Source organism: Prionailurus bengalensis, chromosome A2, assembly GCF_016509475.1.
Source record: "Prionailurus bengalensis isolate Pbe53 chromosome A2, Fcat_Pben_1.1_paternal_pri, whole genome shotgun sequence".
Taxonomy (NCBI): Eukaryota; Metazoa; Chordata; class Mammalia; order Carnivora; family Felidae; genus Prionailurus; species Prionailurus bengalensis.
The window spans coordinates 113,351,474-113,374,938 of record NC_057348.1 but is presented as its reverse complement, the minus strand read 5'-3'; the positions used below and the strand labels follow the sequence as shown (position 1 = coordinate 113,374,938).

General features: G+C 35.8%; 1 protein-coding gene across 1 annotated transcript in view; it reads right to left on the bottom strand.

The window, feature by feature from the left end:
- Window positions 1-5,201: 5,201 nt before the first annotated feature.
- Window positions 5,202-23,465, bottom strand: part of SP4 (Sp4 transcription factor) — an 83,615-nt gene continuing 65,351 nt past the window's right edge. Inside the window, exon 6 of the mRNA XM_043589064.1 lies at window positions 5,202-8,640. Coding sequence (XP_043444999.1) covers window positions 8,393-8,640 — 248 coding nt within the window. The 3' untranslated portion in view covers window positions 5,202-8,392. The remainder of the gene's footprint in view (window positions 8,641-23,465) is intronic.

The following is a 23,465-nucleotide window of genomic DNA, read 5'->3' as shown; positions in this document are numbered from 1 at the left end:
TCCTGAACTGAGTTGGAATCTTTTTTCAGTAAGCTTCCTGTTTGCCTTTAAATTATTTTCCTCAACAGTGTAGTTCAAACTTGTTGTTTCAAACTCAGATTCTCAGAAGCCATGATGCCCTTTACATAACACCATGAATTACCGATGTATTTAATTCTAGCATAAAATTATACAAGCTAGGAACGATTTTACCAGCAGAAAATATAACCTTTATTATGGCTCCCACATCTCAAAAATAATACTACTATCAATAAAATATTTATTAAACCACATTTCATAGCAAGGTAATAAATAACACAATTTAGGCCAAGCCAACCATCTAGAAAGGCATGATTCAAAGATGGATGGGTGATTGAGACAACTTACATTTAATTTCCTCCTCTTCCCTGTATTTGCTTTTGTCTGATCTTTGCTCCCAGGGTCTGACTTCCTGGCTCTCTGACTCTGACTTGAGATGAACCTGTTCATCTTAACTTGGCCCAACATGATCTGAGCCTTGGCTCCTCCCCATGGATTCAGGCTTAATACACTCCCATATCTGCAAGCTCTGGCCAACCGGTCCCTAGGATTGTGGCAAGAGGATCTTGAGGTGCTCTAGAAATCTAGCTGAGGTAGAGATCCAGGGAAACAGGGTTAGTTCAGAAAAGAGGAACAGCATCTCTTGTGCCTGAACCTGGCATGCAATAGGTGGTCAGTAAAGTACCACCTGATTGGAAAAAGCATCCCCAAAAGTCAGCTTGGGAATGAAAAGGCAAGTCAGAGTTAAGAACAGGATCTGGAAGCCAAGGTAAGACACTAAGGACAAGGTGGCCGGAAGTGGAGAGCAGGAAGTAGCCAGAGGTGCCCCTGAGGATGGCAGGACACTAAGCCAGTTTGGACAATGCATTTATTTATATCCTAATTCCACAAAGAAATCAGAACAGCTATGTGAAAGTAGCTTGGAGCTCATAAATTCTTTTTCTGAGAGACTGAAAGGTAGCTTGTTTAGAGTAAGAAAACCTTTGGAAATCAAATTGCACATTTTCTTTTTTGTGGCTATAAGTTGATAGGAAGCTGGAAAACATAGGAGTGCTTTTGCCCTGAGGGCTCAGATTCATTTTGTCTATTTAATAAATGTAGGAAATGATTTTAAATATAGAAAACTTTCCATTCATGTCTACAAAAAAGTTGTTGAACACATGAGCAGCTGTTTTTTTCACCAATTGGTTTGCTTCTCGTTCACTTGTTTGGTTGTCAGCTATCACTTCGAGGTAGGCAAATTGTAGTTGGAACGAACATTTTAAAATTAGGATATAACTGATTTGAAACTTTCATTTTGTTGAATAGCATTGGGAAAAGACGATTATCCTCTAATTTTGAGATAGAGCACCCCAAACTGGCTCATAAGCAGATAGTTTGAGGAAAACATGCAATTGAATCAAGAAATTCCTACTGAATTTCTCCCTTTTTCCTCTTTGGGATATTGAGAATTAAGTTTTCAATGCATTGTCCACTTCCAAAACTTTTCAGCTTTTCAGCATTGGTCCAACTAGGAAATATTCCATGCTCTTCCCCCCCCACCTTTTGGATTAACTTATAATTAACAATAACTTCTACTGAAAACTGTATCAGAAGCTTGGGAGATTTATCTTTTTTTTTTTTTTTAAGTTTGTTTATTCTGAGAGCACAAGCTGGAAAGGGGCAGAGTGGGGCAGAGGGAGGGCAGAGGGAAAGGAAGAGAGAGAATCCCAAGCAGGCTCTGTGCTGTCTAATGAAGCTGGACGCTTTAACCGACGGAGCCGCCCAGGTGCCCCATGGTAGAGATATCTTATTTGGTCCTCTTAACAGACCTGTGAGGCATTATCCTCACTGTGCCAAAGAGGAAAAGAGGATGCAGGACAGTTAATTTGCCCAAGGTTGTGCAGTTAATTAAGCGGCCAAACCAGGAATGAAGCCCACAGTCCTCTGCCTCCTAGTTGGTGATCTCTGCATCACAGGGCTTTGCTGTTACCAGGGAGATCAACCCGCCCCACCGTCACCATCACCGCGCTTTTCTACTCCAGTGGTGAAGATTACAGGGTCTACAGGATGTTGCTGTTCTGCCACCTTACCTCTCTCCTGCTGCCTTTTTGGCTTCTCTAGACTGTCATGCTTTAGCTACAATCCAACCTTCAGGCTCATCCCTCTTGTTGGATTCCTCTTCCTCCAACTTTTCCTCAGATACTGATTGGCAAGGCTCGTTTCCTCATTTCAAGTTTTGCTCAGGTATCACTCGGGAAGGCTCTCCGGACAATCGCAGCCTTAGCACTCATCACCTTTTTTCTGCTTGTCCTCCCCACTCTGTAATACGTGTGACCTCTATAAGGGCAGGGATAGGGCTTTCTGTTGTTCTCGATCTCTGATACCCAGATTTGTGCCTGGCACCAAGTAAACAGTATTTGTTCAATGAGAGGAGAATCAAAATTTAACCTCTTACCCTTTGCCACTGTTAAGTTTTATAGGAAATTCAGGTCCAGAAATGGGGGGTGGGGAGGAGGATAGGTAAAAATGCAATTTCATGGAAACTGTTGGTACAAATCTTCAGAACATTTATTTTAGGCCAAGTGTGTACATTTAGGCCTATCTGTAATTTCTTACGGATTCTTCTTTTTGTTTAAACAGCTTTAGAAACAAAAGTTTTATTTTGAAGTTTGAACTTCTTAACCTACCCCAAATGTTATGCTGATATATATCTACAATGCTACACACAGCATATATCTTTAAAAATGTTAATTTCATTAAGATCTAGGGAAAAAACCCTCTATGGATTGTGTTTACATTGAGCAAAAATTTTAAATAGTGCCAGTTATGCAAGGGGAGTATTGGTAATTGGGGGAAACACATCTATTGTTTCCTTGAATTAAATTTTTTATTATGGTATTTTTGTTTTTATGAAATATTTCAAAACAAGCTTATGTGAAAATTTTGCTTGACTTTCACCCAATTTTCCTGGTTGACTTCTCTAGGAAATGCACAATGTACTTAAGGCTTCAGTATCTGCACATAATTGTAGGCCGGATAGTGATACATGATTTAGCATAAACATGCCTTTTCTGTTTAAAGAGAACAGGTTTTATGTCACTATGGTCTAATAAATGTACTAATTCAAATCCTTACTATAAACAGTTGCACTCTATGTACATGCAAACATAAATTGCTTTTCTGGGCCAAAGTATTATAAGCAGCATTGTGTTTTTTGTGTTTAAATACATGAAAACTTGGAGTATAATTAAAATTCTAAAATCTAGTAATAACCCTATTAATTGGAACATTTTTTTTCTTCCAGGAGAAATTATCCCAGCATTATCCAAACTATTAGCTCAGACAAAAATAAAGGTTTTCAAGATCTGTCTTCCTTCCTCTCTTCTCCCCTCCTTCTTTCTCACTATTTGTACTTGAGATTACTCTCAGGTATCCACAAATAAATGATTTGATTGCCACCTGCTGCTAGGAGGAACACAGCTGGAGGCCTATGCTAATTAGCTACTCTGCAAAGAACCAAAATACAGTACCTTAAAAATCCTGCGACACAATTACAAGTTGGTTGTGTGCACAGTAAAGTTATTATTGCTTGGGCAATAAATACAGTTAACACATGATTCAGATATATTGAATAAAGTATTTTGTGCTTCTTGCACATACCTTAAGTTCTTGCATCGCTTAAGCATCTGAATTTTTAAATTTTTTTTTTTCAACGTTTATTTATTTTTGGGACAGAGAGACAGAGCATGAACAGGGGAGGGGCAGAGAGAGAGGGAGACACAGAATCGGAAACAGGCTCCAGGCTCTGAGCCATCAGCCCAGAGCCTGACGCGGGGCTCGAACTCACGAACTGCGAGATCGTGACCTGGCTGAAGTCGGACGCTTAACCGACTGTGCCACCCAGGCGCCCCTGAATTTTTAAATAAAAATACTCAACACGTGATCCTTTCTTCTGGACTTGAAATCATCCTCACCAACAGCACTGTGAACCACACTATATTAGTCTTGCTCCCAGCACCGCTTCACCTTTCCCTGCTCATTACCCCAAATGTTTTACATCAATAATCTATGATAAAAAACATTACTTTCGATTTTCTTCCATTCAGTCTTGTTCATAGTTATGTGGTTGAAGTCCCAAGAAGTCCCAAGAATCAAACTGGTATTATCATACTAAAAATTAAAAAAAAAAAAAAAATTTTAATGTTCCAATTTCACAATCATTTCTTTTATGCAGTATCATCCTGAGGCTTCCAAATGTGACTTTTTCTGGTAATTTTATCATCTTTAATTTGACACAAATTTCTTGAACAATTTATTCCGTAACTGGTCTTGTTTGGCATAATAGCACAAATTTAATCGTTTCTTGATTCAGTTATTGTTATGAACACACAGATACTACACTACACTGAGCTGTAACATAAACATACCTTTACCTTTGGGCTCTCCTGTACAAGGCAACCTATAGAGCTAGCTCCGGATTACTAGATGTAAAAAGACTCTTTCTGGAGTCTTCTGTCAGTGAGCCAGGGGACTTCCCCTGCTGCCTAACCGCACCCCCCCCCCCTCCCCCCCCCCCCCCCCCCCCCCCCCCCCCCCCCCCCCCCCCCCCCCCCCCCCCCCCCCCCCCCCCCCCCCCCCCCCCGTCCCCAGCCCCCCCGCCCCTCACTTGGCCATATCATCTAATCTGGCCTGAGCTTGGAAATCTGATAAGTGAAGTTGTTACAATAATGTATTCATCATGTTACTAAGGTTCTTTATGAGATCTGTAGGGCTCTCCCCGGAGGAAAAGACAACAGCTTTTGCTTACAGATTTTGTGGCATTTATGTGGCATACTCTGCTTCTTAGTATTTCTGTGAGCTTAAATAGTATTTTAATTATGTGTTCATTTTTAGCTCTTCCTACAATTTCCTAACATTTACTGCTTTAAAAACATTTAAGTAAAAAATGTCCTAAATCAAATTTTAATTTCCATAAATGTCTAGGGCAATGGCTACAAATTAACATGAAATCTGCATCGGTGTTCTCTGGCAGTATGTTCAGAGAAATGGTGACCAGATCTTATACCAGGAATTATGAAGAGTTGCCAATACGTTTTCTAGTGAGAAGCATTTACTTCCCAGTGTTCACCGTGATAAGAAGGTTGATACTTCAAATAATTTATTGCTGCTTTATAGTATACATAATTAAATGAAGAAACATGTTAAACTCAAGGGAATTTTTAATAGGTTACTTGCAATTGTTATTGCAGGCAACAACTTGTACATGATTTTATTTCCAAATCCACAAAAAACAAATTTTATACAAATCAGCACTGTAAAAATGTCAATTACAGCCCCAGAGGCTTTGCTGGCAGAATAATTGTCTAAATTCTAGGATATGGGAAACAGGTTTTTTTCTGGATTCATCTTTTTTTTTTCATTTTCTTTTTTTTTTTTTTACAAAAAAAATTTACAAGTGAAATGTTACTACAAAACTTTTTATAAGGAATTTTTGCAAAACATTTACATTTTACCATCAACTATTTCTGTTTTAAAATCATTATGTAGATTTAATACCCTATGCTGCACATCAATTTATGTGGGATGACAACTTAGTGACATGCATAAAAAAACACCACAAGGCATTAAAATGAAGACTTAAATACAAATATTGTTGCAATAAAACAGTTATAAAATTGAAAAATAGGACCTAAACATCATGCTTATCTAAGTTTGACAAATTAACTTTTTCTCCTAGATTACACACTTTTATTACTGCTCTCATGAGAGTGTGATAAATAATGACTTAACATCAAGTTCTAATGTAATCAGCAACACATACACAAACCTAACCAAAGAAAGTATACTGTAAGAAAAAACTATTCTAACACTGGAGTTCTACCATGATAAATACATAGCTTTGCACTGATAATTACAATAAAGAAAAGTTTTATAACGGTGGCAAAGGGAATGAACAGTGAAATGCCATTAAATATGACTCTACTGCACATCTGTGCCCTATTACTTATAACAGCTATATCCCACTGAGTCAAATAAAGGACATTGAAATTTACGATTCTTATAAGACAGAAAAGTGGATTCAGAATGGTATGCAGAACAGACTGTCAAAATAGTTCTCATTTCAGTGGTGAAATGTGCACCTGCTAACACAAATTAATGTATTTTATATGCTATAAAGCTATCCAGATTCAGTTTGTTAAATTTATAATAGGCCTCATTGTTGATTAAAAAATAACTTCCATTTCTGATGAGCATACACAGGTATGCATTAAAACCGGTTCATGGAATAACGGTGCAGAGAGCTCATACTTGGTATTAACAACAACGAAAAGTGTCACTTTGAGGAAACATGATTCAAACATTAGGAAAGTTTCTTTGCATAAAAAAATTTATAGCACTGATTGTGTAGCATAATGATAGATAAAATATATATTTGATGTTTCAGCTCCTATATAATAAAATTAAAATTCACACGACCAAATGCTCCTCTGTACCAAACAAAACAACAAACTGATTCTGATGTTTTAAAGCCAGATACATCAGTTGTTAAGAGTACATTAAATAAAATATACAAAACAATTTACAAAATCCAACTAAAATTTAAAGACTTTGTTACAAGTCTACAAAAGCTTTAAGAAACTTGAAATTTATAACCACAGTGTAAAAATTTTTTTTTCCTTTAATCTCAAAGCTTTTTTATACAAACTGAAAGCACAAAAGGCCTCCAGCTTTACAGAGCGCTACAAAGGGCTGGCCCGAAGTGTGCACAGTGTAAACAGTGATCGCTACAGTATTTCTCCTTCATCGAAAAGACAAGAAACACCACGATTCTGGAAGAGAATTCGCAGGAGTAGTACTTTTCCTGAAATAATAGAGAAATGCACAAGAAAACACGTACCTTTATTCAAACGGTCCCCAAACTAATAACGTTAATAAACCAGGCAGTTAAAAGTTTTAGTTTTCAAATGGTCAATTCCAATTCCATTATGTTTCCAGGTAAATACATTTTTAAAGTGAGAAATATCTTACTAATACTTAAACTATTGGTATAATCCAAATTTGTTTCATAGGAGACTTTTGGCCACCTTTCCTAGAAGATCCTTGCATAAACAATAAAATATAATTTTTTTCCTTAGTGATTTATTTGAAAGTTATTCTGATTTTTAAAAAATAACGTGCTTCATAGTATCACATCATTATATATCTGTTAGGCTGTCTCTTTAGGGAAAATTCAGTTATTGGCATAACATAAAGATATTTCTATGTTATAAATTCGTAACCAGCCTTCTAACACAGTACTAGAAATAAAATGGGGTTGGCGAAATTTTAGTAGAGAGGAAAACGGAAATTGTAACGTAGTTAAAAGATAATTTTCTGCTGGCCTTAAAAAAAAAAAGTGTGATAATTCTTTCTTTGGCTACCAAGTCAAAGCATAAAGAATTCTGCACATTGTCAACATAACTCATATTTACAGAATATGAAACTACAGAATGATTTATACTCTAGGCAAATATTTCCAATATAAACATTTAAAATGAATTTTGTGGTTCAACCTAGGGTTAGGAATATCATCAATCCTAACTTCAAAACTTACATATGTTAGGTTGCCTCATTTTATTTTCCTGAAACTATTATGAGTTTGTTTTAACCACCCTCCCCACCCCAGTATTTTCCTAAGGTTTCAATCTAAAATTTAACCTAAAGTTTAGCTCTAAGTTCCTCTTGTGTCTCCAAATGGAGAAAGTAATTGGACTTCACTGATTGTCTGCATACACACTACTATAATGTAGTGGTAATAAAGATCTGAGATGCATCTCAGATTACTTTTGTGGAACTTACCTAATTCAACTGTTGAAGAATTTCTAACATTTAGAAAAGACGGCCAAAACTATTTTCGGTTGATTTTCCAAAAAACAAGCTAAGGAAATAAAATATTATCCCTATCATCAGTTAACTGTTTTCTGTGCTATAGAAAAAAAATCTACATAAAATTATTACTGACTGAATTTATAACAAAGTACTTCCAAAGAAAACAAGTCCACTTAAGGTCCAGCCTGCAAACTACTGAGGTCTGTCTTTTTAAACATGTTAACACATGATGTTAAGAGAGGGGAAAATTCAGTTTAAAGATTATGTGATATATTTCCAAATGGCTACAACTTATAGTATGGAGGAAATACTTTTCTGTTACCAGTACATCAGTTTGCTTTTTGTATTTCTAAAAATTCAACACTTCACATGTTGACCCCAAATCTTGGAATATATAAAGAAGCCAAGAATGAAAACATGATTGATTTCCTACTCTGTAATCCACTTGACCAGCCCATTTCCAGATTTTCAAAGGTGTGTAAACTTAAGTGCAGCACTAGAGGTCTCTGTTATAAATAACTTTTCAGAATTCTTCCATGTTGGTTGAAACATTGGGAGTTGCTGGGTTTGAATCTTGAGAAATGGCTGCAACTGTGACAATTCTTGGGGAGCCAAGCACCTCTGTAACAGATGAGTCCAGTTCTCCCGAGGTAACAATGGCAAGAGCTGTCCCACCACCTTTCTTATTCTGGTGCGTTTTGACATGTTTGGAGAGATGATCACTCCGCATAAACCTTTTAGAACATTCCGGGCATTCAAACCTCTTTTCACCTAAACAAAAAAACAGTGAATGAAGTCATACATAATTTATTTATTTTAATTTTTTTTAACGTTTATTTATTTTTGAGACAGAGACAGAGCATGAATGGGGGAGGGTCAGAGAGAGAGGGTGACACAGAATCCGAAACAGGCTCCAGGCTCTGAGCTGTCAGCACAGAGCCCGACACGGGGCTTGAACTCACAGACTGCAAGATCATGACTTGAGCCGAAGTCGGACACTTAACCGACGGAGCCACCCAGGTGCCCCAAATACATACTTTATTTAAATGAAATAATAATGTTAAATAATTTCTCTTCTGGTCATACCATACTTTTGTTTAACTTTTGACCAGATGCAAAATACTTTCATTCTGTTTTATTTTAAAACGCTATCAAACAAGTAGCGCAGAACAGGAAAAAGAGCATGTGACTAGGAATCAATGAGTTGAGTTAAAGTCTTGGTTCTGCTAGGAACTGGAAGTAAAAGCTGAAGCAAGTTAAAAAGCCACTCTGTGCCTCAGTTTCCCCATTTACGAAATGAGGATTTCTTTCTTTCTTTCTTTTTTTTTGAATGTTTATTTATTTTGGGGAGCAGAGAGAGAGGACAGAGAATCCAAAGCAGGATCTGGGCAGACAGTGAGTCTGATGCAGGGCTCAAAATCCAGAACCGTGAGATCATGACCTGAGCCGATGTTGGGCGCTCAACTGACTGAGCCACCCAGACGAGTTGAAAGTAAGAGGATTTCTAACAGAATCTCAAAAATCTCTTCCAGGTATAACAATATATAGTTCAAGGCTCATGTCTACTCTTTCCTACCTACTGTCTCTGTTTCAATTATAATGCCTAGAGGCAAGGGCACCTGGATGGCTCAGCCGGTTGAGTGTCTGACTTTGGCTCAGGTCATGATCTCGCGGTTCCTGAGTTCAAGCCCCGCATTGGGCTCTGTGCTGACAGCTCGGAGACTGGAGCCTGCTTCGGATTCTATGTTTCCCTCTCTCTGCCCCTCCCCCACTCATGATCTGTCCCTCTGTCTCTCAAAGATGAATAAACGTTAAAAAAAAAAAATTTAATAATGCCTGGAGGCAGAAAAACTATCTTAGAACTACCTCAAATAAAATCAGTTAATAATTTAATAGTGCACTGAGTTTCTTCACAAGGCAAAAATGAGAGGCGAATACTGCGTTTCAAATTTAATAATCTGTACATCTCACAGAATAAGGCTGTCAGGTTCTCCTATACAAAGTGACCCTGAAATATGCTCTCCTTAAGATGTAAGATAGCTACACAGGAACTAACTACTTCTCTGTTTTGGAATAAAAACAAATTAAATGTTACCTTAAAAGAAAAAAGACATTTCACTTCTGTGTATAATGGATGGGGCACAAAAAAATGTGGTTAAGTGGTGTGTCGTCGTGTTCACAACAGATCAACTATTAGCTTCAGTCCTTTCCTCTAAGTTTGTTACTTAAGGGAAAGAAATGTTTTCCAAGTCTGATACTAGAACTTGAATAATAAGGAAATTCAGTTTGGCTGACTTCTTTACTCGGCCTTGCTTTTGACTTACCAATAGAAAATCTATAGGTTCAAGTCCATCCATATCAGATAATTCCCCCACATCTTTGTGTTTGCTTCTATTTTCTAAAAAAATTACATTGGCAATATCTCATTTAAACTTTCTCTTTCAGTCTTGAAAAATTAAATGAAAGGATAAGTACATGATTTAGACAAAATTCTCAAAAACATTTATTCTTCCTGAATGCTGATACATAGAAAAGGCCAAAAAATGATTAAATGAGGGTGTTAGGTTAAGATCAACCTTGAACTCCTCTATTTCAAGTCTCCCATTTTACTTCAAAAGAAAAATTCATAATTTACAAATTTTAAAGCTTCAAGATCTTATTTCACATTTTCATTTTATAAATGTGTGAGCTGAGGCTCAGAAATTAATTAATCTTCTTGGGAAATCAAAGAACTTATTAGTATCACAGCAGGATTCAAGGCACTGTATTTCTAGTTTGGGTTTTTAATGCTACACCATCAAAGCGCAATTACAGTCCTCTGTTCTTTTATAACAACAATGGCCAGTAATAATCACAAGAAATCAGGTGGTGATGGCTTGAAGACACAAGATCATTTAGTAAGCCCTGAATCAAATGGGTGGTCAACCTGTACACGGCAGTTGTTTAGTAAGTCTTTGTTAGCTGTGGTGATGTTTGTGAACTCATTTTTCAACAAATATTTGTTCAGTATCCACAATGTGCCAAGCAACAGTGATACAAAAATGAACAAGTGAGAGTCTCTGACATTTTAACATCCCATTATCTTAAGATAGTCATTTGCAGCCACATGGAGCTATCAGTAATAATTAAGAAATTCAAGTCCTAGATACTCTAGTGGCAAACTGTAAGATACGTGAGATATCATGGTGACAGCATTTGTATGAGGACCTTTTAGTCTGTCTACTTCTAACTGGTGTGGGTGTCAATTAATTTTAAGCAATGAAAGTTGGCTAGAATCTCAAAATAAGTAAATTACGCTACACAATTAAACTAATGTTAGGGAAATGACATTTTATTGTGCTATCCTTTTCCACAAAGAAGTGTTTTCTGTGGTGTCAATTTCTAAGTTTCTTATTGTTGGCCAAAATTATCATTACTCTTTATTGCAAGGAAGTCAGAGTTCCTGTACTAATGTAATACAGTATCTTCCTTATATTTATAATTATGTTATTTTATAATTATTCTTAGGAGATTAATACTTTTATAGTTAGCACAAATAAAAACTGAAACTTGATACTAGATTACTTATGACGGGCAGGAATGGCTCTCAAAGGTGTCCATGCCCTAATCCCTTGGAACTTGTGAATATGTTTTATTACACGGCAAGGGATGTAACAAAGATAACAGAGGTTAATACGGGAAGATTATTCTGATTTAACTGAGCGGGCCCAATCTAATCACATGAGCTATTAAAAGCTAAGTTTTCTTCAGGTGGAGTCAGAGTTGCAGAAGGAAAAATCAGAAAGATTAGAAATGAAAGGGATTTGACCTGCCATTGGTGAAGGGTGCCACATGGAAAGTATGAGAAAGAATGTGGACAGCCTCCAGGAGCAAACAACAGCCCACAGCTGAAAGCCAGCAAGGAAACAGGGACTTGTGTCCTTCAAGAGCAAAAACAATTTGGTTGACAGTGTCAGTGAGTTTGGAAGCAGGTTTTCTCCTACAGCTGTCAGTAAGGAATAGCCCAGCTGACACCCGAGTTTGACTTTGTGAGGCACTAAGTGGAGGACCCAGACCAAGCCTACTCAGACTTCTGACTTAAAGAAATTGTGATACAATAAATGTGTGTTCTTTTGAGCTGTTAAATTTCAGACAGTTTGTTATGGCAGCAATAGAAAACTAAGAGTTACTTAAGTCAGAACCTCGAAAAAAATTAAAGCCTAATAAGGAAATAAATGATGGCTGATCTATATGGTTCAAAATCTGTGAAGTATCTTCATTACAGGTACCCAAAGCATGTTAAGGACAAATTCCAAATTTCATTTCTTTTTTATTAAACTTTATTTATTTTGAGGGAGGGAGAGAGAGAGAACGAGTGGGGCAGGGGGAGAGGGAGACAGAGAATCCCAAGTAGGCTTCGCACCTTGTCAGTGTGAAGTCAGTGCAGAACTTTAACTCACAAACTGTGAGATGATGATCTGAACCAAAATCAAGGGTCAGATGCTTAACCGACTGAGCCACCCAGATGCCCCCCAAATTTTATTTCTACCACAAAATATCAAGAACATAACTCAAACAATTTTGGTTTAACTGAGTATAGATAAAAGAATTGCTTCTTTTACCTAGGTTATTAAGAGAAGGCCATGTTGTATTACATGATTGTTAAAATATGGTAGTCTTTTAAAAGGATTTAAGTAGAAGATTCATATTTAGAAACTACATTAGATTACTTCTTAGCATAATATTCTCTACAGTAATCTCTCTCAGAAAAAAACCTGATTGTCAAATGAAATCACAGATGTGAATGAATGCAATAAATCAGCTCTTTTAAGCTTTATTTGAAGTACCATCAAGAGCCAATTATCTTGCTATCATAGTTCTGCCTTTCATCTGTTTTCAACATGTTACCCTCAAATCTAAGCTAATATAATGCATAAAACATACTTTATGAATTAATGTTATTTCTAAATTTGTCATTTGATAATATATTTAGAAATTAAAATTAGTTTTTTAGGGGCGTCTGGGTGGCTCAGTCGGCTAAGCAACCAACTCCTGATTTTGGCTCAGGTTATAACCTCACAGTTCATGGGTCTGAGCCCTGTATCGGGCTCCACACTGTCAGTGTGGAGCCTGCTTGGGATTCTTTCTTTCCCTCTCTCTCTCTCTCACTCTGTCTGCCCCTCTGGAGCACGCTCACTCACTCTCTCTCAGACTAAATAAACTGGAAAAAAAATAAATTAATTTTTTATATTTAAATTAAAATTAATTTCAGGAACTAAGTGACTGTATTAGTTTCCCTGGATTTTTGTAAGAAAGCCCATACAAACTGGGTAGCTCCAAATGACAGGTATCTATTCTCTCAAGTTCTGGATGCCAGAAGTCGAAAATGAAGGTGTCAGTAGGGCAATGCTCCCACCAAAGGCTCTAGAGAAGAATTTTTTCTTGCCTTATCCCAGCTTTGGTGACTTCTGGGAATCCTTGGAATTCACTGGCTTGTAGCTGCATCTCTCTAATCTCTCCCTCTGTCTTCACGTGGGAAGTGTCTCTGTGTCGTCTTCCCTTCTCACAAAGACATTACTCAGTAATTGGATTTAGGGTCCACTAGGTCCTAAATCTTAGTCACTGTATGTAGTATGACCTCATCTTTATTTAATCTGCAAAAAAACCTATTTCCAAATAAGGTCACATTCACCAGAGGTTAGGACTTGAACATATCCCTCTGAGACACACAATTTAACACACGACAGGGACATTTTTAAATGTCTGGCATTTGTTATAAGTAAAAAAACATACCCCTTTGCTCATGAAAAACTTTTATCAAATATCCATGTGTAGCATATACAGTTTGACCCTTGAAAAACAGAGGGGTTAGGAGCACCGACCCCCATACCTGCACAAATGAAAATTTGCGTGTAACTTTTCACTGCCCCAAACTTAACTACTAATAGCCTATTGTTGATCAGATGCCTTACCAATAGCATAAATAATCAATTAACACATATTTTGTGTTAAAAAATATTAAATACCGTATTCTAACAATAAAGTAAACTAGAGGGACGCCTGGGTGGCTCAGTCAGTTAAGCATCTGATTTCGGCTCAGGTCATGATCTCACGGTTCATGAGTTCAAGCCCAGCATCGGGTTCTGTGCTGACAGCTGAGACCCTGGAGCCTGCTTCGGATTCTGTGTTTCCCTCTCTTTCTGCCTCTCCCCCACTCATGTTGTCTCTCTCTCTCTCTTAAAAATAAACATTAAAAAATTTAAAAAGTAAACTAGAAGAAAGAAAACATTATGAAGAATATCATAAGGAAGAGAAAAATATATTTATAGTGCTTTACAGTATTTATATATAAAAAAAAAATCCACATATAAGTGGACCTGAGCAGGTCGAAACTGTGCTGTTCAAGGGTCAACCATACACAATTTCTTAGTAACAATAACACCATTTATTTACAACCCACATTAAATAAACAATTTTTCAATTTTTTTCTAAGAAGGCTAGTTATTCAAACTGGGAGGCCTGTTGGCTCCTGTAACCCTTGCCTCCAACACCTTTATAACCTATTGGTCCCTCTGGATACTCTTTTTTACCTACCCAGCCTAGAATATCTAAATGAATCTTTCATGAGTACCTTCATTTCTCCTCTGTCATTACCTGTAGATAAAAGTAAATTAAAAGGGGGAGGAAAAATAATTTCAGATAAGTCATGTGGCTTACATCTTCCCAAATTAGAGAAACTAGGAGTAAAGGGAGGTTGAGTATGAAGGACAATGGAAATAAGACTCAAAAAGACTGAGATGATGATTACTATTATTAAGATTTTATTGTTAAGTAATCTCTACACTCAACACAGGGCTTAAACTCACAACCTGAGACCAAGTCACATGCTTCACTGGTCAAGATATCCAGGTGCTCCAAGTAGATTTAGATAATTATTAAAATAATGTGGAAGCTGGGGCATCTGGGTGCCTTAAGTCGGTTAAGCATCTGACTTCTACTCAGGTCACGATCTCACAGTTTGGTTTGTGAATTTAAGACCCGCATCGGACTCTGATGTCAGCACAGAGCCTTTTTTGGATCCTCTGTCTCCCTCTCTGCTCCTCCCCTGCTCGCACGTGCTCACTCTCTCAAAAATAAGTAAACATTTAAAAAAAAAAAAAAAGTGGAATCTGACCCCAAAAAAATAGGCTTGCAAGGCTGTTCTGAGTGATGGGCTGAGACTTGAGACTTATAAGGACATCAATTTGCATTATGAGTAAGTTTTCATTTCTTCACTCAGCAATTATCTATTTGAATATAGGAATCATATGGTCAATTTTATCACAAATGCTTTTTTAAAGCAATCTTATCTACTCTAATAGTTTTAACTGTGATCTATAAATGAACAATGGCATCAAGATCCAGATTTCTAAACCCAACTGGGAATTCAACATCTCTGAGATATGCCATTTACATCATTTAAAATATCACAAAATTCATCATTGTTTATTAAAAAAAAAGGATGAATCTTGATTAGAACAGCAAATTTTATGGTATTTTAACTTCCCTAATTCCATCTTAAACTCCCCAGAAGGCCCACTAGCTACCAGAGGGAGAAGAGAGCTGGAACGCTTTCAAAACCTCATTTCCAAGGAATTGCCTTATGTGACCTGTCTAATCTGTCTAGTGGTTCTTTGGAGGGCTTCACTTGAAAACTATTGTACTGAACCTGACCTGGAGGTAGTCCAATGTGGAAAGTCTTTTCAGGGCCAGAAAGGAACAGGTGTTTGTCTAAACAATTGTAGGTAAGTGTTTTAACTTCATGGATGCCCCAGGCAGTGGATTAACACTTGGGACAAACAAAAAGACTGAACAAAAAGCTTAAAAGGAGGAGCTGGGAGATAAAATACCATAGTGGCTTTGAAAAAAAGCTCTGTCATTTCCTTGGAATCTAGATGGCCACATATATACTTTAAAGCGTGAGCCTGGGGGCACCTGGGTGGCTTAGGTTGAGGGTCTGACTCTTGATTTTAGCTCAAGTCATGGTCCTCAGGTTGTGGGATCGAGCCCTGCAGTGTCCTATATGTGGAGTGTGAAGCCTGCTTGAGATTCTCTCTTCTTCTACCGCCCTCCCCAGCTTACACACTCTCTCTCTCTAAAATAAAAAATGAAATGAAATGAAAATGGAAATGAAAGCTGTGAGCCTGCTCAGGAAAAGCCTGAGAAGGCCCAAACTCTCATGTGTGCTTAACTTTTGAGGCTCTGCATAAGCAGAAAGTAAAGGCTAAAACAGAGTCGTCAACTGTCTGGGTGAGTATTGAAGGGCACTCCAACATACACACAAAGAGTGAGAGATTTACTGTTCCAAGATATATAAAGAGAGAATATATGCAGAAAGGATAACTGAAAACTTCCCACATCTGATGAAAAACATTAATGTACACATCTAAGAAACTCAATAAGCTCCAAATAGGTTAAATGGAAAGAGATTACCAGTTAGACATACCACAAACTGCTTAAAGTAAAAAACAAAGAGAATCTACAAAGTAGCAAGAGAAGTGATGCATTACCTACAAAGGATTGTCAAATAATAGCAGCTGATTTTTTTTTTTATCAGAGCTCATAGAGGCCAGAAAGCACTGAGATGATACAAGGAAAGTCCTGTCAACCAAGAATTCTATATACAGCAAAACTATTTTTCAAAAATGAGGAGAAATTCAGATATTCCCAGATTAATAAAAACTTGAAGAATTTATTGCTAGTAGATTTGTACACCTAGATTATTGTAATATGTGAACTGTAATCCCCAAAGCAGGCAATCACTAAGAAAATAATATATTAACATTATTATAAAGAAATGACATTAAAATAATACACAAGGTCTATTTATTTAACACCAAATACCAATAACAGAGGAATACAGGAACAAAAAAGACAGAACCATACAGAAAACAAATACCAAAATGGTGGAAGCCCTCATCAGTAATTCCATCAAATGAATGTATTAATGCTCCAATTAAAAGTTAGAGGTTGCCAGAATAAATTAAAGACAAACATGATCCAACTATTATGCTGTCTAAAAGAGGCTCACTTTAAACTCAAGCATGAATGGGCTAAAAGTAAAAGGATGGAAAAAAGATATAACATGCAAACGAGAGCTGAAATAGTTGTTTTAACAGACCAATATGATAAAAATAGTAACTACAAACAAGGACACTTTATGATAAAAGACTCATTCCCATCAAGAAGATACAGCAATCATACATATACATGCACATAACAATAGAGCCCTGAAGCATAAGAAACAAAACTGAGAGAAGTGAAGGGAGGTAGAAAATTCTACAATATACTTATTCTTCTCCTGTATTCTCCATTTCATTTGGTAGCAGTTATCATTGGTACCAATTATCTCTTTTCTCACATTTAATAATCACCATGTCCTGTCAATTTTATTACACAAACATTTCCTGGAATGGGTCCCTATATATTGTTACAACTTCTGTTTTACTTAGGATCTTAACAATTGTCTTTGATAATTGGTCTCAATATTACTCCCTGTGAATTTATTCTCCATACAAATACCAAATGGTCTAAAATAAAAAGATGACTACCTGATTAACTGCTGGAAACTTTCAGTGGTTTCCTATTTCTTATGACTGTGGAAAAAAAAATTAAATAGTATATAATATAACATCCTACAGTAACTGGCCTCTGCCAACCTTTTTTGTTTAATCTATTGTCACAAATATTATGGTTCCCAAACACTGAACTGTTTATAGGTCTTGACATACGCTACTTTCTTTTTTTGTATGAATTTTTTGATTTTGCTTCACCTACTAGCCATGAACTTTGGGCAACTTCTCTATCCAATTCTTAGTTTCTTCATTTAAAACTAGGAATAACAGAGATACCTATTTTATGTTATTGCTCAAAGGATTAAATTAGAAAATGAATGCAAAAAAGCATTTAGAAAAATCCCTGCACACTGAAAGGACCCAGAAATTTTAGTTACCACATTTACTGCCTGTCTCAATTTGTTTACTACTCCCATGGCTTATTCTTATTAATCATGAATCTCTCAACTTGGCTCAAGGAACTAAGTTTGGGCCTTAGTAAAGAAATCAACCTCCTAAGACTTCAGGTTAGTCCTTATTTATAAAATGACAGGGTTGCACATAATCCTTTTTAGAAGTTCCTCTGGCTCAAATCCTATTATCCTTGGAAGAGTTAAGAGAAGTGTATGATATTGAAGCATATGTATGAAGCATATGAAAATGGCTTTGGATTCTTAAAAAAAAAAATCTCCCTTTTTTTCAATTTAATTTCTCAAAGATAAGACTTTGTCTCACACTTTAAAAACTTTGTTTTAATTTATATACAGTAAAATTATTCTTGGTACATAGCTCTGTGAATTTTGACAAATGTATTATGTCATTTAGTCATCAACAAAGTAAACATATGGAAGAGTTGCTATCACTTCCAAAAATTCCTTCACAAAGCCTTTCTATAGTTAAATTCTCTTTTTCACCCTTTTTCACCCTAGAAAACAATAATCTGTTCTCTGTCTCTATAGTTTTTACTTTTCCATAATGTCATATAAATGTAGTCATATAATAGGTAGGCTTTTGATGCTAGGATCATTCACTTAACATAATGCATCTGAATTTTATCCCTGTGGTTGTGTATATTAATAATGCATTCCTCTGTGTTGAAGGGTGGTACTCTCTTGTATAGATATGTGTTGGTTCACAAATTGGCCGTTTACAGAAAGCGCAAGAAGAAACCAAAAGAGGCAGACCATTCCACATTGGTAGGTGCAAGTTTTAACTTACAAGAAAGGGAACTTACTTATGAGGCTTGTTTTGGATAGCCTTCAGATGAATAGATCTCTACCTACTTGCCAAATCTTAAAAGTTTACACAGAAGTCTTAACTGGGTTCAGTGACATACACTGTCCAGATGGTTTCAACACGGCTCTCTCTCAAGGCTACATCCTTAGAATAGCTCCCAGTGTGGGAAGAGTGGGCACAATGTATATTACAAGGACATGGGAGGGAGGTGAGAAGCCTCTGATTACACAGGTTCAGCTTGCAGGTCAACCAGCAGTCAAGTCCTCTCAATTACCTCTTCCAACAATGTAACACAGTTTTTTATCCATTTACCAGTTGAATATTTGGATTATTTCCAATTTAAGGTGATTATAAATAAAATCTGCTATACATATATACATAGCTTTTTGTGTGAATATAGTTTTTATTTCTTTGGGGTGAATACTCAAGAGTAGATTGCTAGGTCGTATTTGCTAAATATATGTTTAACTTTATAGGAAAATTCCAAAATGTTTCCAAAGATGCTGTACCATTTTGCATTTCCAATGGCTTGGCATTCTTGCCAATGCTTCTAATTGTCAGGATTTTGGTGTCCTTGTCTTTAATTTTAGCCATGTTAACAGAAGTGTGGTGGTATTTTGTTGCAATTTTAATTTGCATTCCTCAAATAACAGGTGATGTGGAATATTTTCATGTGCTTTTCACATGTATATCCTCTTTGGTGAAATGTCCAAATCCTTTGCCAATTTTTAAAAACTGGGTTTTTTGTTTACAAATTGTTGAGCTGTGAGAATTCCTTATATATTCTAGATGAAAGTACATGTTAGATGTTTTTTTTTTTCCAAATATTTTCTCAGTGTGTGTCTCGTGTTTTCATTTTCTTAAGAAAATGTTTAACAGAGCAAAAGTTTTTGTCTTTATCAAGTCCAATTTATCAGTTCTTTTATGGATTGTACTTTTGGTGTTGTATTAAAAACATTTATTTGTATGAACAGCCTTTTTTATAGATACCAGGGTTTTTCTAAATAGACAACCAGGGTGTCTGCAAATAAAGACACTTAATTCTTTCATTACAATCTATATGTCTTTTCCTGCTTTAGTGTACTGGGTAGGACTTCCAGTACAATGGTGAAGAAGATTGATTAAAAAAAAAAAGAAAAAGCAGACATCTCTGCCTTGTTCCTTATCCTATGGGTATTAGGTCCTCCATCATTAAGTAAAAACTTAACTATAAGTTTTTAACAAATACCCCTTACCTGGTTAAGGATATAACCTTTAATTCTTAAGTTTGCTGAGAGTTCTTATCAAACCAAATGCAGATTTTCCCAAATGCTTTTGGTGTATTTAAGTAATCATATGATTTTTTTTCCTTCTCTTGTTAATATGGTAAATTACATTGATTTTGGAATGTTCAATCAGCCTTCATTCTTGGAATAAACACAACTGAGTCATGATATATTAGTCTTTTTAATATATTACTGGACTTGGTTTAATATTTTGTTGAGGATTTTGACATTTGTATTTATGAGGATACTGGTCTGTTAAGTTTTTTTCTTCTTCACTAGTAATGTCTTTCTCTGGTTTTAGTATCAAGTTAATGAAGGCCTCATAAAATACTTGAGTGTTCCCTCATTTATTTTCTAAAAATGACTGCAGAATTGGTATCATTTATTGCTTAATATAGTAGAATTTGCCAATAAGGTTTTCCTTCTGAGCCTAGGGTTTTGTCAAAAGTTTTTAGTTAAAATTCAATTTCTTTAATACATATGGTGCTATTCATATTATTTATTTCTTCTTGAGCAAGTATTGATCATTTGTGTCTTTTAAGGAGTTGATCCACTTCACCTTAGTCATCTAATTCAGAGTGTAGAATTATTCATAGCATTCCTTTACTATTATATTGTCTGTAGGAGCTCTAATAATATATCCCTTTTCCATTTCTGGCATTGATAAATTTTCTTGGCCAATCTGGCTAGACTTCTCAATTCTACCTTTTCAAAGAAAACTTAGCTTTGGTTTGAATGATCTTCTTTATTAATTTTTCTGTTTTCAATTTTATTTGTCCTCTTTATTGCTTTGTAACTTCCTGTTTTGCATTTGATTCATTTGTTTTCTAGCTCTTTAAGGTACAAGCTCATTCTATTTAAGAATTATTGACTTAAAACCTTTCTTTGTTACTAATAAAAGCATTCAATGCCATAAATTCCCTCCAAGTACTATTTTACCTACATCCCACAAATTTTGATATGTATTTTCATTCAACTGAAAATATTTTGTAGTATCCTTTGAGATATCCTCTTGACGCACAGGGTTAGTCAGAAATGTGTTGGTTAGTTTCCAAAATTTGGAGGTTTCCCAGATATTTTTGTTACTGACTTACAGTTTAATTCTATTATGATCTGAGAACATACTTTGTGTGATTTCTATTCTTTTAATTTGTTAAGGTGTATATCATGGCAAAGAACATAATCTTCAAGAATGCTCCATGTACTCATATATAAAATATTCTGTTGCAATTGGCTAAAGTGTTCTATGAATGTCAGTGCAATTTGACTGATAATGTTCTATATCCTTTCTACTTTTCTGTCTACTTGTAACAATTACTAAGAAAAAAGTATCAACTCTACAAGACTAATTGTGGATTGGTCTATTTTTCCTTTTAGTTCCATCAGTTCTTGCTTCATAGATTTTAGAGCTCTGTTGTTAAGTGCCTATTGTATTTAGAATTGTTATGCCTACGTGGAAAGTGAGCCATTCCATCATTAAGAAATGTCTTGTCATATCCAGTAATTTTCATTGTTTTATGAAGTCTATTTTGTCTGTATTATACATAATTATTGATTATATTTAAGTCTATCATTTTGGTATCTGTTTTCCATTTCTGTCCTGTTTTTCATTTTTGTTTTTCCCTTCTCTCCTTTCTTCTGGGTTATTATTTAGCATTCTATTTTAATTTATTCTCCTTACCCCCCCCCCAAATCTCTGTATTTTCAGTAGCCAATAAAAGGGATTACAATATGCATATCTAACTTTTCATAACACATATACCAAGTTCTAGATTTTCACAGTAAAACAAGGAAGTTTCAACCATATAGACTCTTTACCCTCTCCACTTCACACTGTATTTACCACATATATTACATTCACATACAATGAAATATACCTGTATTAAGATTTTTATTTTAAACAAACATTTTTAAAAAATTTAAGCAGAGGAGTAATAGTCTGCTATATTTACCCAAGTATTTACCATTTATTTTGCTTTTTTTTTTTTTAAATTAAATTTCTCTGGTATGATTTCCTTTCAGCCTAAAAAACTTTTAGCATTTTTTTTTGAGTAGATAAATATCATAAATATTTAGCAGATAAAGATCATAAAATGTCATAAAACATGACAACAAATTCGTAGATTTTCTTCATCTGAAAATCCCTTTGTTTTGCCTTTCTTATTGAGGATACTTTCACTGGATATAAAATGCTGAGTTGGCAATTCTTTTCTTTTTCTGGCCTCCATATTCTCTGAAGAGAAATCATTCATCGTTCAAATTTCTGTTCTTCTATACATAATGTGTCATTTTTTCAGACTCCTTTCCAGATTTTTTCTTTACCTTTGACTTTTAGCAAATTGATTATCATGTACCTGGGCATGATTTCTTGTCAATTCCTGTTTGGAATTCAACGAGCATCTTAAATCTATAATTTACACCTAATAATGGCTGAAGTCTCAGTTCATTATTTTGTCAAAGATTTTTTCTACATCACACTTTTCCTCCTCGCCTTCTGGAACTCCAATGACAACAAACTTTGTAAGTTCCACAAGTCCTTGAGACCTAGTTCATGTTTTTCCCCTGATCTTTTTTCTTTTCTGTTCTTTACACTGTGTAATTTCTAGTGAACTATCTTCAACGTCAGTGACTCTTCTCTGTTATCTCTATTTGCTGTTGGGCACATAAAATGAATTTTTAACTTTGCATAATGCATTTTTTTTCAGTTCCAAAATTACCATTTAGTTCTTTTTTAGAGTTTCAATTTTGCTTCTGAAAACTTCTGCCTTTCTTTTTATTTCAAACATGTCTACCTTTAGTCCACGAATGATGGTTATAATAGCTGCTTTAAAGTCATTGGTAATTCTAACACGTGGATCATCTTGACACAGTCACAAAGTCAACTTTACTTGAGTCACAGTATGTTGAATAATTTTGGGTTGTATCCCAGACATTTTGGATATTACGTTGTGGTGACTTTGCATCCTGTTAAAGAATCCTCTGGGGAACGTTAAGTTTTTGTTTTAGTAGGCAACTGACCTATCTGGTTTCAGACTAGTTCTATCTTGCCCTCTTTACGGGTTCCCATATTAAATCATTTTCAAAGACTTTGTTATGTTTAGGTCTGCTCAGCACATTCTGGCAATCAGGTAGTGGTTTATAAGACAGTTCACTTCTTGAAGCGTTTGCTATGGTTCTTTGGGTCTATTCTGTGCATGTGCAGCTCACGGGTGAGCCCAGAATTTATTCTGTTCCATACATGAAATTAGGGAATCACCTTTCACAGATCACAAAATTTCCCTCATACTTTCCAACTGATATCCCTTCTTCTTGGTTCCTCCTGCCAGAAAGCCAGAATTTTTGAGGCATCCTACACTATTCTGCACATACACAATAGTGTCAGGGCCTTCAGATTAAAATAGCAACGGAGTAAAATAATAGTGACCCTCCTCATATTCAATAGAAACCAAGGGCCCCATTTCTGGGTTTCTTTGGCCAGAGATGGCAGGTATTTTCTCAGGTTTTCAGGTCTCTGCTGCCACCA